At 52.3% G+C, this 14,727-nt stretch overlaps 2 protein-coding genes across 13 annotated transcripts in view; one reads left to right on the top strand and one right to left on the bottom strand.

Annotated features, from left to right (window-relative positions):
* The first annotated feature begins 1,222 nt into the window (after positions 1–1,222).
* On the top strand, positions 1,223–6,984 carry CDPF1 (cysteine rich DPF motif domain containing 1). Of its 4 annotated transcripts, none has more exons than XM_037006781.2 (4): positions 1,223–1,282; positions 3,134–3,246; positions 4,227–4,338; positions 6,171–6,984. In XM_037006781.2, the coding sequence occupies exons 2-4, from the start codon at positions 3,134–3,136 to the stop codon at positions 6,315–6,317; spliced, it is 372 nt and encodes a 123-aa protein (XP_036862676.1). In that variant the 5' UTR covers positions 1,223–1,282; the 3' UTR covers positions 6,318–6,984. The 4 variants fall into 4 exon arrangements, with proteins under 4 accessions (XP_036862676.1, XP_017531090.1, XP_017531089.1 ...); XM_017675601.2 differs by lacking the exon at positions 1,223–1,282 and adding an exon at positions 1,289–1,511; XM_017675600.2 differs by lacking the exon at positions 1,223–1,282 and adding an exon at positions 1,289–1,565.
* A 738-nt stretch (positions 6,985–7,722) lies between these two features.
* The window catches only part of PPARA (peroxisome proliferator activated receptor alpha), a 62,731-nt gene continuing 55,726 nt past the window's right edge, over positions 7,723–14,727 (bottom strand). For all 9 annotated transcript variants that reach the window (XM_037006772.2, XM_073214044.1, XM_037006771.2 and 6 more), the window contains one exon: positions 7,723–14,227. In XM_037006772.2, coding sequence (XP_036862667.1) covers positions 13,980–14,227 — 248 coding nt within the window. In that variant the 3' untranslated portion in view covers positions 7,723–13,979. The remainder of the gene's footprint in view (positions 14,228–14,727) is intronic.

Genomic DNA, 14,727 nt, shown 5'->3' with positions numbered 1-14,727 from the left:
ATAATACCCCTCAGTCCCCTTCTCCCTCCCTCCCCACACGCCCTCCTACACCCCTCCCCTTTGGTAACCACTAGTTCATTCTTGGAGATATGACATTATCTTTTGCACATTTTCTTTCTGTGGCTTGTCTTTCTATTATTTCATATAGTGCTTATTTTACATGTAGTTTTTCTTTTTTTAAAAGATTATCACATCTGTTCTTCCCATTAAGTGGTTTATATTCCCACAATTTCTCTCTATGCAGTTTCTTTTGGGAAACCATTTTTTTTTAAACTGAGGTTTTAAAATTTTTGTAAGACTTTCCTTATATTAACTGTGGACAGGTTAAGATAAAAATTAACTTTTATTTCTGCCCAAATCATGATTTGCTCTTTGAATATTATTTCACTTAACGCTTATAGTGCATCTCCTAACTCGTCTAGACTGTCTAATGTTTTTAATGGCATTCATAGGTCATAAATGAAATCCTTCACCAGGATGGTCCATCTTTGGGAAGAGCCAGAGGAAAAAACCCAACAGTACATAATCTTTGAATTGATCCAAAGGGTGTTATTGATTAAGTACCACTGAGGTCATGTCTGGTAGTAAGAAAATCAAAGTGCTTGCCAATTCCTGGGGCTTAGGACAGAGGTCCCTCTTGCCCAGGTCCGAAAGTAGCGTTACTTCCCAGAATTACTAAAATACCCTATATAAACTGTATTTCTTAATTTCCCTAAGGAAAAAGATCCAACCCCAAGGCCTGCTGGCTTCAGAACCGCGCCCTACATAACGGTGCCCGGCGAACTGGCGCAGAGGCCAGGGGCGCGGTGGGCCCAGTTTTGCCCGGGGCCGACTGAGGCAGGGACACCTCAGGAAGCTGCTGTGCTTGCTGCCCCGGGGCCACGCAAGGGCGGTGGGCGGGCGGAGAGCTCAGGTCACGACGGGCGTGGAGGCCACTCGGGGCTTTTCGGAGGAGCGCGGGGACACGTCCACGCGCACACAGCTTATCGGGGTCGCGGGAAAAGACAGGGATTGTTTCGAACCCATCTTGTCCGCTGCCGTAGGCTCTGCGGAGCCCGGTGGAAGGCTCCGAAAGCAGCTGGCGGGCTCGGAGCAGCCAGGTCAGCGGGCAGAGGCGGGCGTGCTTGGGCCGCTGTGGCCCCGCAGCTCCGACGGGGGCGGAAGTCCGCCCAGCAGCCCTGCCCCGTGCGGCGCAGACGCGGAGCGGGGGCGTTGGGGGCGGGGCCAGGGGCGGGGCCGCGCACGCGCCGTGCTCCGAGGGCGCGCAGCGGCCGCGGCCGAGGTTAGTGGCGCGGCGTGGGGCTCGGCTTGCGGCGGCTGCATCCTGGGGCCTGCTGGCGCTGGGGCTCCGGGCGGCTGCCGCGGCGCTGGGGCAGGACGGGGGACGCGGGCAGGGCCGCAGCGGCGAGGGCAGACAGCTGGGCTTGAGCCCTAGTCGGGCTGGACAGGCGCCCCGGGAACCGCAAGGGCCCCACGGAAATGCCGAGATAAAACACAGACGAGGGCTGCATGTAAGGACACGGCGTTTGGGTGCACAGAGCCACGACAGAAAGGCTGTGAACTCGGTGGGTCGGTAGGAAACCCTCCAACGGGATAACAGTGAGAAAAGCAAACCCCGAGCAGAGGGCCCCCAACAGAGGGCTCCTAAACGGAGAGCCCCAACACAGGGTTCCCGAAGAGAGGGCCCAGACGTGGGGGGCTGTCAAAGTCTAATCGATTTGCAGTTAGAAGCTCAGCATGAGAGGGGGGAATGGGGTCGAAGAACTAGTTGAAGTGACAATGGTCAAGAATTTTCCAAAAACAATGAAAGATACCAAAACGCAGATCGAATACTTGACTTAAAGAAGCACAAGCAGGATAAATGACTTCAAAAGAAAAAAAACCCTGGAGATACATATGTAAGCTGCTGAAAGCCAAACGTGGAAAATCTTCAAGGCAGCCCGAGGGACGTTCCAGGGAGAGCTGTGGGAAAAGGCTTGCAGGTGGAAGGGAAGCAGGAGCGAGGGCACGGCGGCGGGAAGGAGCCGGGGGGGGGTTGACGGACAGTAAGTGGGCCCCCGGAGCCGGGGCCTGGCGGTGAGGGCGGCAGTAACTGGGAATGTAATACCCAAGCCAAAGAGGCCTCAAATGCCAAGGAAAGGGGTTTATTCTGTAGTCAGCTGGGGAGCCCCTTAGGTTTGAAGCACCACCCAGAGCCTTGAGTTTTAGACAATTCTGTTGAGTTTTGTCATGCTTTGTATGCATCTACTGAAATGATCGTGCAGTTTTCTTCATTCTGTTGTGATCATGAATTGCATTCACTGGTTTTCAGATGCTAGATCAACCTTGCCTTCCTGGGGTGAAGCTACTCTATCATGAAGCATTAGGCTTCTTAATATTACTGAATTCAGTTGACTCATATTTTGCTAAAGATTTCTGTGTTTCTACTCATGAAGGACATTGGTCCCTCGTTTTCCTGTTGTAGCTTTGCCTGGCTAATGGTATCAGGGTGGTAGTGATGTCCAGGCAATACAGGTCTCATAAAATCACTGGGGAAGCGTTCCTTTCTTTATATTCTGACATGGATTCTGTTCTTTATTATTTGCTTCTTTCTACCTACATTGGGCTGGATTTGCTTTTGTCTTGCGTTTTAAGGTAGAAACTTAGGTGATTTATTTTAAACCTCCTTTTCCAATCTACACATGTGAAGCAGTGAATTTTTCTCTAAGCAGTGGTTAAGCTGCATTCCGTGTATTTTAATTTGGTTTGGTTTTCATTTAGTTCCAAATATTTTATTTCCCTTGTGATTTCTTCTTTGAACTGTGGTTTATTTGGAAGTATATTGTTTAATTTCCAAATATTTGGGGATTTTCCAGGTATCATGTTACTGATTTTAATTTTATTTGGGGGTTGGAGAATGTACTTTGTGCTTTCAGTCTTTTGCAGTTTGAGGGTCATTTTATGGCCCATCATATAGTCAGTCTGTCATGATGAATATGTCACGTTCACTTGAGCAGGCCCCAAACTTACTCGGAACTTGAGGTTCCTTGTGTGCAGGGAGTGCCCTGTGAAAGAAGCACGCACTGGGGGACTTGAGACGTGGATAGTTCTTGGCTCTGAAGGCCACGCATCCTCCCGCCTCTTCATCTTGCAGATGGCGTGTGAGGCAGGGTGCCGTCCCCTGGGTGTGTTCGAGTGCCAGCTCTGTGCCCTGACAGCTCCATACAGCTACGTGGGACAGAAACCCCCCAACACCCAGTCTATCGTGTGAGTCCATGCTTATTTGGCCAGTGGCCCGTGCAGCCCCTGCCCAGAACTGGTTGTCCAGTGCCGTGCTTGAGTGACACACGGCTTGGGTGTTGTGCTTTCTGCCATCCCTGCCCAGGCTCTGGATGCTTCGGGTGTGACCTGGGGAGGCACGGGGCAGAGCTCGAGGGCCACGCGGTTCTTCAAGAACCAGGGCCCTGCCCGCCCGGCCCACAGTGCATCACCGGTGCTCCGGCTGGAAGAGCTCAGCACCTGCGGATGAAGGCACCTTGCTCGCCCCGCATTTGGGGCTGTGCCTTGTCATCATTCCTGCTGGTTCCTCAGGAGCTACTCTGTTGGCGAGAAACCTGCCTGCCTCGTCCTCTCGCACTGGTGGGAGTGAGTCCTGAGGACCAGCTTCCCATGGATCTGCCCAAAGCAGGCCTGGAGTAGAGCCAGGGGGTCCTGGGACTGGAATCTTGAAAATCAAATGCCACATTTTGGGAGCTGACCATTATGTTACTCACATGGGACAAGTGGCAGGGGGCCAAGGCTTTCTTCTGGCTGGGTTCCTCTGCTCTCCAGGAACCTGGGTGTCACCATAGAGCCTGGTGGTCTCCTTTCTCCAGCACCATGCACAGGGTGTAAGATGCCCTGGTTCCCTGCTGGAGGCAGGCAGCTTGGGAGGGGTTGTCGTTGTGCTAGGGGAGTGGGGAGGGCTTGGGAGCTCAGATGGTGGCCTGGGAAGTCAAGGTGGGGGCTTGCATGTGTGGGCTTTTGGCTGGGGAGTGGCTTATTCCACCGTGGCTGTTACACAGCTGAGAGCAGGTCTGATTCCAGTTCCAGCCTTGCCCCCGATTGCTTGCCTTTCTGCTACTGCTTGGTGGGTGGCACGGGGACCAGCCCCTCCCCCCCAAGCCCACACAGGGGTTCAGGCCCCGGGGGTCTGTGCTGACGCTGAGCATCTGTCAGCAGACGTTGGCTTCACTTCTGTCCTGCAGCCTGCTGGAGGAGAGCTACGTCATGAAGGACCCCTTTACCCCAGACAAGGACAGATTCCTGATCCTCGGTTCCAGATGCACCTTATGCAGCAGGCTGGTGTGTGTGGGCCCGGTGGGTAAGCCATGTGCAGTGGGCAGCCTTCCCTCCCTCCCTCCCTGTGGCCGGGGCCCCACGTGCATAATCGTGGGAGAGTCGCGTGTGAGCCTTTCCCAAGAACAGCAGGAGAGCTGGCCTCCCCTCGCCATGGTGATGCTGGAGCCCTCGCAGTCCCTGGGGTGCAGGGGCAGGGGGTGATCAGAGGCCAGCTGGTCTGCCTCCTGATGGACAGGTCCCTGCAGCCAACAGAGGAGTAGTGGACGGCGGAGGGGCAAGCTGGGGTCAGGTGGATGGTCTCAGCACAGATTCTGGGGCCTCTGCACCGCCCCCTACGGCTCCTAATAGTTCTTTCCCCTCCTACAACCATGGACATGGCCTTGGGCTCCTCTTCCTTCTTTCCACGGGACAGTGAGCTGCTTTCTTGGAGGAACCGTGCTTCCTTGAGTACCGTCGTGTGCCAGGCCCTGCTCTTGGTGGGGTTTCCCCCGATTCCCTAGTTGGGCAAAGCAGTATTACGCCCACCTTAGAGGTGAGGAAACCGAGGCTCGGAGAGGCTGTGTGGGCCGTTCACCAGGATAGTGAGCTTGTTTGAAAACCCAAGGACAGGTGGAGTGTAGCAGTGTGGCTGAGGGGGGTGCCCCGTAAGCTGGGTGACCCTGTGGCTGAGAGGTCCCCAGGCATTCTGCCAGGAGCAGAGGGCAAACAGGGAGCTGTGCCACAGCCCATGTTTAGACAGTCAGCCTCTGTCCCTCAAAGGTCAGGGTGATGAGATGTGACGGGGTCGAAGGAAGTCTTCGCACAGCAGCGGCCAGGAGGGAATGTTCCAGGATGTGGGGCGCCTGGCAGGCCTCTGGCGGGAGAGCAGCAGCTGGGAAATTAACACTAAAGGGGAGTGAGGCCAGGCGGAGAGCAGCCTTGAACGCCGCACCTGGAATTTGGGCCGTACTTGGTGAGCAGAGGGAGGCGTCCCGTGCGGTACCAGAAACCTCCAACATTCTTTGATTAAATCGCCAGTTGTTAGCAAGTCTCCATGGAAATGGATCTTTTCCTGCTGTAGGAAGGATGGCCTTGTCTTCACTGAGGCGCACTCTAGGCTGCTGGAACAGACACCCCCAAAACACAGCAGCCTGATTCAGACAAATAGTATTCACTCACTTTTCTTCTCCTAAGAGCCCAGAGCAGGCGGTGCCAGGAGGAGGGTCCACTGCCATCGTCCACACAACCTCCCTGTGGCCATGGTAGCCCCCACCATCAGGTCTGCCTTCCCACGGGCAGAAAGGGGTGGGGAGCACAGCCCGCTGCACAGGGGCTAGGCCTGTGGGGCTGTCCCCCTGGCCCCCGGCTTCTCCCAACACCAGCTGTCAGGCCCCTGTCCTACTGCTGTGATCACCGGGAGACAGATGCAGGGTTTCTGACCAGCCAGGTGTGGCTATGCTGCAGCTTCTCTGTTCATACCGCCCGTAACAGCAGGCGTTCTGTCCCACTGCTTTCCCTCCTGGCCCCCCGCACTGCTTTGCTTCTCTCCCATCAGCCTTGGGCCAGTCTCCCTGAAAGATCCCCACGTGCCAGAAACCCTCTGACACCCTGGTGCCTGCAGGTCTGACCCTAGCTCCTCTGCCACCCTCCTCCCCGGTCGTTTCTTTTTCTGTGAAGTGAAGACCATACTTCTCAAGGTGGCGGCCAAGCCCAGGGCCCTGCCCTCCCCACCCCCCCTCAGCTGCCCGTGTGTCCTGGGGCCCCTGCCCTGCCCCCCATCTTGCATGTATGAAGGGCTGGCCTTTGAAAGAAGCCGCCCCACACTTCCCTTTCCATGCTACTCAGCCTCCTACCGCCCCCCCTTCTTCCAGGAATGCAGTTTATTCTACTCCAAGAGGTTTTGCCTCCCCTGTGTCCAGGAGAACATTGATGCCTTCCCTCAGGAAATCCGGCAAGACTTGGAGAAAAGGAAAGTTCCATCAAAGAGGCCTTCCAGCCAGCCCGGTTCTCGGACTTGAGTGCCGCTGGGGTGCAGCAGCAGCAGGGTGGGATGAGAAGACACCCAAAGGGCAGATTTCAGCTGACATCCTGTGAGCCAGCCCAGCGCTCCAGGGCTCTGCAGTGCAGGCGCCGAGGGCAGGCCAGGAACTGGCCACAGAGGGAGCCACGGCCAGCCGGGCCAGCCCTTCTGTTCTTCTGGACTGGAGCTCTGGGCCTTCTGTCAGGGCCGGGCCTGGCCCCCTTCCTGCTCCCACACCACCAGGCGTGCAGGCCCTTGTGCCATTTGTGTGATTCATCAGACGCGGGAGTGCCTGCCTTGCCAGGCTGCTCTGCGGGGCCCTGTGGATGAGGCCCAGCCTCAGAGCTGCCGGTCCCGGGTGGGGAGACCCTCTGTGCTTGTGTCCAGGTCATGCTGGCCGTGCTCACGCCCAGGCAAGAGGATCTGCCCCCACAGTCAGCGCTGCGGCGCTGCTGTCCCTGCAAGGGAGTGTTCACCTGGCAAAGGTGCCATTTGGCAGCGGCTCCCAGGGAGGCTTTCGGTGCCCGTGTGGGAAGGTGCCCGAGGTGTGCTAAGAGCTGCGGGACGTGACTGGGAGGTCCGGTGGGTTTGTACTCCCCACCCATCTGTGATGCTGGAAAATGTTTGATCTTCATCATGTTTATAATTAAAAACCCAAACCACCATGTAGTGCTTTGAATCCTCCCCCTAAAGCGTTCGTGAGGCTGGCGTTCTCCGCAGCACCCGGGACGTGCAGGGCATCAGGAGGTCAGGTGTTGGCGCTTCCAGCCTTTTCTGTCCCTTCAGGCTCTGGCTGCAGCCCCAGGTCCAGCTCCAACCCGAAGGGCACGAATGCCCTCGTCTGCCCACCTCCACCTGTGTCTGCACCTCAGAGCCGGTCTGTTGCTTGCCTGGCCTGCTCCATAGCAGGCTCGGTGCCCGGTGCCTGGGAAGCCCATCCCAGGGCCACCGGCTGCCCCCTGGCCCCCTCCCTCCCCCACCAACCCCCCTGCACCCTTGTCTTAGCAATGATGATTGCTAAGGTGACACAGTGACTCTGCTAGCCTTGTCTGCCGTTCCTCAGCATGAAGACCGTGCTCTGGCTTACCTTGTGGCTCCTGTGAGGTGGGTTTACACTGCCTGGGGATGTTAGCTGCCCTCTGAGGAGAGAATGAACGAGGCTATTACCCATCTGTGTGCTGGGCTTTATTTTCAGATGCCCATAATCCTAAAAGCCTCCCCTGCTTCCTATTACTTTGGACAAATGGATGTCATATTCTGGGTCCACACTGACCCAGGTCCATTCTGGACACTGAAGGACAGAAAGGGACTCTGTGTACAGGTGGCAACTCCTCCGGTGAGTGGGGTGGGGTTGTTTTCAAACTAAACCTTCCATCTCACAGCATCACTCCAAATTCACCAAATAATTTTAAAAAATAGTTTATTTTTAAAAACCATTAAGGCAAAACTGTACCCTGAAATTAACTCTTTACATTCATCAGTCTTACAGTAGGACATTCCAAACATGTAAGTTCCCATACATTCAGGATATAAATCAATATATATGATCCGTTCAATCTCCTAGTGGGAAAAACAACCAAGATTTTTAAAATCAAAGTTATTTTATAGCCATTTTCTAATTACCTGGAACCACTACCAATTTCAGTTAAGGTGACTAGCAAGATTCCATCTGCTCTCTGCATACCGTGCTTCCTGAGGCCGTGGATGCCCACCCAGACCCAGGAGAGTCCTGCCTAAAAAGACCTGCTTGGTAACTGCTCCTGTTTAGTACAAAAAAGGGGTCTGTCAGTCCCTGAATACTTTGAGAGTATAAGGCACCTAAGAATAGCAATGAAAAACACGCGCCAAGAAGCCAGGCTCGGTCTCGCTTGGGCATCTGCACTGATCCGACGTGTGTCATACACGCTCCCCATCGACTTTCAGCAGGATGGCTCTGCGGTCCACGCGGGGTACAGATACAATCAACCAGAAATTTCGCTAAGATGGCGAAAACAACATGGGAGACTTGGGGTCTGTGGTTCTGTTTTACGCTTCAGGCCTGGCCGGCCATCTGGGGGCTGCCAGAGAACCAGCTGGTGCAAATATTCCATCAGAATATTTGAGATCGCCCAAGTTCTTTGGTAATAATAACCCACAGGCAGTCATTCCCTGAAGAGCAGACAGCTACTTACTACCCGGGAAGAGCTGACGGTCTTCCCTGAGACGCTGCTGCAGGAAGCCTGGCCTGGCCTGGGTCTGTGGCAGCCTCGCCTGCTGCGCTTCTTGACTGTGACGTGTGACAAAGGGAACACATCTACACAGGGAAAGAAATCCTACGTGGCTCAGGAGCAGTGAAAACCTGCATGTGCACGCGCGCAATTGCATTTCAGTGGCTTGAGCCTCCCCTGTTTTTCCAGCAGGGTCCACGAGGCAGGCTATTAACACACGTTAATTAACCTAATTTCAAAATACTCCAAATGTTTGTTATTTGATGCATTATTTTAAGTTATTATTTGTATTAAGATTTTTTTAAAACACTAGAATCACAGTATTTAAGAGAGAGCTGTTAACATGCTCTTTCTACCACGCAGTGTAGGAAAACAGTGATACTCAAACACAAACACTAAACTTACTGAAAAGGGTGCTGAGTGGCATTCATCTTTTGTGAGGTACTTTCTTTTTGGGTCTGAAAAAAGGAATAGACCATCTGTGCTTTTAAAAAGAAGATTATTTTCCAAAAGTGAATGATTTTACCTTGAAACGATGGGTCACTCACTCATCTTCAGGGCCTGAAGCTTGACCTCCCTGCCTCAAGGTTGCGTGGAGGCCTGAGGGCACCTCTGGGCCAGGGGAGCGGGTGGCCCTCCTACCCCCACCTTGGGGCTCACCTGCATCCCATGAGGCAGGGCCAGTGGAGGTGGTGTGTGTGCACCAGCTTGCCTGCTGCTGTGTTTGATGCAGTAACAATTTAGGTGCTGAGCGTGGGAAGACAGGCTAGGGTGGAGAGGTTGGTATAGTAACTTCTCTGGAGAGAAACATGCAAGTTTTCACATTTAACCTAAATTAACCAACAAATTTCAAACTTAAAAAACCTGACCCAGGTCTTGATTTGCTGTCTATGATGTAAAAATACTGATGTTTCTTAGTCTGTTTTTTTTTTTTTGCAAATAAAGCATTTAACAGCCATGGGACCACTTAAAGTCCTGGATGTTCTTAGTTGCTTCAATCAAGAGGTGACACTGAACATGGATGCAGTTTGGTTTGTTCTGTTTGGCAAAGGATTTCAAGAGGGTGTGGCTCTATGCATTTCAGCTGGATTGCATCCTATGGCCCCCATTTCTTGGGGTTGGGGAGTAAATGGTTCTCTCTCTCATCTCAAACTGAAAATGTGAGAAGCAGCCGGCCGCTGTCGATCTGAGAGGGCGGCGGGCCTCAAGCTGTGGAGAGAGCAGGGAGCTGAGCTGTCCTCCTAACCCTCCCACTGCAGGTGTTCAGGTGCCTCACTTCCGACCGCACCGCTGGGAGGCGGGCCGGAAGGATGGCTCCCACCGTCTGTGTCAGGAAGGCCAGAGTCCTTCCTCTTAACTGACAATGCGATGCAAAGGCATGGCTGGTGAGAATCATTCATCCCAGAGGATCCCTACAACTCGGCATGGACAAGCGTCGGGAGAAGTCGGGCCACTTCTAAAAGAAGAGGAACAAATACACAGAGCCTGGCATTGGGCCTCTTGGGCTGGCAGTGCCAATGCTGTAAAAAACTGGGTATGGGGAAAGAAATCTGGACACTTAATAAGTAGCCCTCAGGTGGTGGCACCAATCTTTGCTTGTGACTTCTATGGTGGCTTAATTTCCTTGCCTCCCTGAACGGACACCACTGTCAATCCTGAACGTAAAGGTTTTGAGTAAGTACCCTGAAGGAACACTTGCATCAGGCCAGGCTCCCCCACAAAAGTGGCCAGCAATGGTGGGCATTTGGAGGAAGCACGCCATCCCCAGGGCCAAAGACCTCCAATGCTGGCGGCCCTGGGTCTTGACCCTGGGCCTTTCCACTTTAAAATGGGGTTGATTCCCAATCTCTCCCCTTTGTGGGGCTGAGAATCAAAGGAGACACAGAACCTGCCTTGAGAACAGGTGAGATCTGTGGGCATGTGGGGAGTTGGGAGCACCTGACATGCTCTCCTAGTGGGATGTGCATTTTGAATGGCAACATGTGTCGCAGAGACACTACTCTGGAAGCCCCCACAGAAGGCCAGGCTGGTGGCTATGTCAGTCTCATGGGTCATAACAATGGGCCCACATTTAAATGGGAGTTTGTAAGATATTCCAAAGACAGGTATGGCCATTGGGCCAAGACGAAATACCCTCTACCCTGCATCTGGCCACTAAGTATCAACTGGCCTGGGTGTCACCATGGCTTGAAAAATGGAGCATGAGGCAGGAAGTGCCTGGAGTCAGACACAGGCACAGGGCCAAGACCTCGGGAAGTTGGAAAGTCAGGGTCCTGCAAAGGTTCGCTCGGAAGCACCGCTTCCCATCCTCGCCTGGCAGTCTCTGTGACAGGTTTAATCATGGCCAGCAGGCACGGCTGAGGAGTGGGAAGGCCTTGGCGGGGTGGGTCCCCACAGGCCATGACCTTCGCCACTTCTCCCAAGCCAGGTTGCGTTCACACTCACAAGATCAGGGTGGCAATTTCTGCACATGCACATCTTTGAGGCACACTTTAAGCAACAAAATTTCCCTTAAAAAGCCATGGAGCCCCTTCTCAGAGTGCAGACCAGCACAGGTGAACACAGCACCTCTGCGCCCTCAGCCCAAACGGTGGGGCTGCAGATGTCTCGGGAAGGCCCCGGGCATGTTGTGTGCCTTAATCGCAACACTGCCTTTCCATATATTTTAATGAGGTAGCTGTGTGATGCTGTGGATTTGGGGAAACGGTCACTGCTAAATTAATAGTTTACTCATCATACGTCAAACAAAGTATTTGACTTGTGCCTTGAGCTTCTGCTCAGATCTTAGGATGCCTCCCTGTCCCTTGAGCTGCTGCACAACCCTTGAAGCCAGTTTTAGAAATGTACCAGTCCAGCAGAAAGGTTCATTCTGTGCTCTTAAAATGAGAAGGTATCCCCTTAAAATGGGACAGCTTTCGTGGGTGTTCTTGAATGCGCTGAGCACCGAGTTCCTTTCCCCTTGATGTCACATTTGTTATTTATGTGCATGCAGACACACTCTTCAGGAGGATGCTTTAGGGCCAGCAGAGTTGTAGGAAGGCCACAGGGTAACTGGAGAGCAAGGTGGGATGAAAGAACGGCCCTTAGTGCTGCAACAGGATCCAACCACTCCTGAACCAGCTCCTGCCGACACAGTGGGGCGCATCCCACATTTGCCAATGGTGGACCTTGGGCAGATGAAGCCCTCAGCCTGCTTGCAGGCAGGGTGGTGGGACAATTCAGCAGTGGGACAGCCAGCTGGAAACGCCCAGGAGGCAGAGGAGGAGGGATGTGCTCGGGGACCAGGTGGAGCAGCCCAGGCTGGCTGGGGCGTTGGTTGCGTGTCCTGGATGTGCCCTTTCGCCCTCTCAGCGCTGGAGCCGGGGAGGTGGGGGTGGAGGGTGTCGTGGCCTCTGTAGAGTCCGGCACCATTGGTCTAACAGTGGCTTGCAGAAGAGGCCAAGGAGGTGAGGAGGGGAGCTGCGCCCCACCCTGCAGCCCCATGGGAGGAGGCCGTTTGCAGCTTCCTGAACCCGCCCAGCATTCCCACTGTACATTACACTGTTGTCTGCCCAAACCTAGGACTCCTCTAATAGTTCCTACTTGAAATCTACAGTCTGTGGGACTAGTGAGTAATTCGTCTACATCTGACTACTAATGCTCTGAGAAATCTTCAAGTAGGTGACCCAAAACATTCTGAGTGGCAATTAATGACTCTTCCTTAGAATGAGTGGGAACATGTGATTTTCTTCCCATTAGTAAAAGTGAACAATGTCAAGTGATTTTTGAGCGGAGATCTGTGTGTCCCCCTCTGTGGCTTCACTGACACCCCTGATGCAGAGCCTGGGCCTTCCATCAGCTTGACTGTGACTTCAGAAGGCGAGAAATAAGGAGCTATTTTAACTCCTGCTTTTTTCTTGTTGAAATCCATAATTTCCTGTTCCCTCTACTTCTCATTTGCATAAAGCTCATCTCAGGAGCTGCATCCATTTCAATCCCATCATTGTTTACCAGCAAAATAATAACAACCTTCTAAAGCCAAATTTTCTCAAGATTGTGGGGCGCATCCAGGGTACAGCCAAGCCATAAACGCTGCCCACCACCAGGTGTCTGGTGAATCCCATGGAGGCGCTGGTCCTGGCAGGCTGAGCCCAAGTACTCTGATGGGGCACTGATCTACTGCGTGGGCAGAAAGTGCATTTCCAGTCCATAAGCTCTAGACGGAAACCATAATGAACGCTGCCTTCCTAACTGTGCCGAGGTTGAAAAGTTGGTCTTTAAGGCTGACACAGATATTTCAGATGTTGGAAAATCACCTTATGTAATTGGAACAGGGGATTAACTGTCTGAATCTCTGTAAAAACAACCAGCCTGTTGAGAATCCTGAGACTAAGAAAGACCACCATAGGAAGGGCTTCACACCTGCCTCTCTTGTTCTCCAGGGACCCCCAACTCCAGCCCACCCTGTAAAGTCACATTTGTCTCATCTCCATTCTACCACTGAGAGTTAGAAAAATAAAGCTGCATATTTTAAAAAGCAACATGGGAAAAGACCAAGCAGCTGCCTTGACACACAGGCCCCAGAGGAACAGTTATGAATAATTTGTTGGCTTGCCCAGGAAAACACTCTCATGACCCCCAAACAGCCTGACCGGGGTGGTTCGGGTCTGATAGGAGAGAGGTGAGAGGCATGGACATCTGACGTACTGCCGGGGGTCTGTCTGTTCCTGCTGACCACGAATGCTTAAACAGGCATATGAGCAAGTCCAGGGGAGGGTCCTGAGATGTGGTTTGTCTGGCATCTTCCACACAAACCTGGGAACAGGCTTTTCCACATATTAGTTACAACCATGAAAACAGCTGGAAACAAAACCACTGCATTTTGATAGCTTATCAAAGAATTCTTTGAAATTCTAAACCCTATGATTAAAAAACATCATGCTGTCTTTCTTCAAGTTCAGGAAACAGAACTGAAGTCTTCCAAATAAATATTCTGCTGCTTTTCAAATACCTAACTTTTGGATACATCTAGATTTACAGGATTATAAAAGAAAGTGCTGATTAGTTTTCAAAATTATAAAGGAGCAGAGCAGTCAAAAAGCGGCAGAAAGGGAAGACAGACTGCATTTTGAGGTCAACGGTTAATTCAATGGTAAAGTACGTGATATAAAGAAATCTGCACAGATTATTGTTAGGCGAGTGAAAATCAGACTGCTAGACATCCTTCTCCTATTTTCCAAGTCCTGACCATCAGCCACTTATCACCAGCATTTTGATACTTTGCACGCTCCTAGAATTACTGGTTAAAAAAAGAAAGAAATGTGGACTAGGATCCCGGTTACCTAGAGCTTATACTTCCATCCCCTAAGGCTACGATGGTGGATGTGTAAGGTGCGTTGCTCCCGTTTCTCGTGCGTAGTGCCGTCACCTTTAAAAATCCTCCAAGTTTCCTTTCCTTGTTCATTTCTAAGAAGTCAGTACATATCCCTGTAGATCTCTTGCAGCAGTGGGTGCAGAGCTGCATCAGACTCCGTCTTTTTGATTACCTGGACAAGCTGCGCGTGCTCGGTGACCAGCTGCCGGAGGTCTGCCATTTTTTGCAGAAGTTTTGGGAAGAGAAAGGCGTTATCTGGGTGGTTGCTCTGCACGTGCAGCTTGAGCACATGCACGATGCCTTCCTGCATCTTTTCGATGTGCCCCACGTTGAGAAGGCCAGGGCGGTCTATCCTCGAAGGAAAGAAGAGGTGCGTGAGTGTGTAAATCACACGCCAACGCCTTGTGGCTGCCCATCAGTTTGAGAGACTGAACATTCTCAGTTTACATGGCTTTTCTCATAAAAGGCTTCTCTGCTTTTCGGTCCTGCCAACTTGCCCAGAAGACAGAACTAGAGTTTTCCAGTCACAAGGCCTACAGGGGCAGACAGGACACACACTCGTCCAGAATGTTTACACTGCCCTACTTTGATTGACAGGCTTCCTCACGGTATGGCCTCTCATTTTGGATTTACCTAATTACCGCCTGTCAGGGGAAAAACCCCAAAACAGTAGGAGTAACTATACGTTCTGATGACAATTACAGCAATCAATCGAGCATAATATGGTGAAATTAAATTCTTCCCAAGTCAAAACTAGGTATTTGGTTTCAAGATTTTCCCCAATATTTAAGGAGTGTGACTATGTCAGACTCGGGTTTTGTGGTATAAAGCACTGTTACAGCACCTTC

The sequence above is a fragment of the Manis javanica genome, chromosome 10 (genome assembly GCF_040802235.1).
Source record: "Manis javanica isolate MJ-LG chromosome 10, MJ_LKY, whole genome shotgun sequence".
Taxonomy (NCBI): domain Eukaryota; kingdom Metazoa; phylum Chordata; class Mammalia; order Pholidota; family Manidae; genus Manis; species Manis javanica.
The sequence above is the reverse complement of the archived record's forward strand: the minus strand, read 5'-3'. Positions and strand labels throughout refer to the sequence as shown.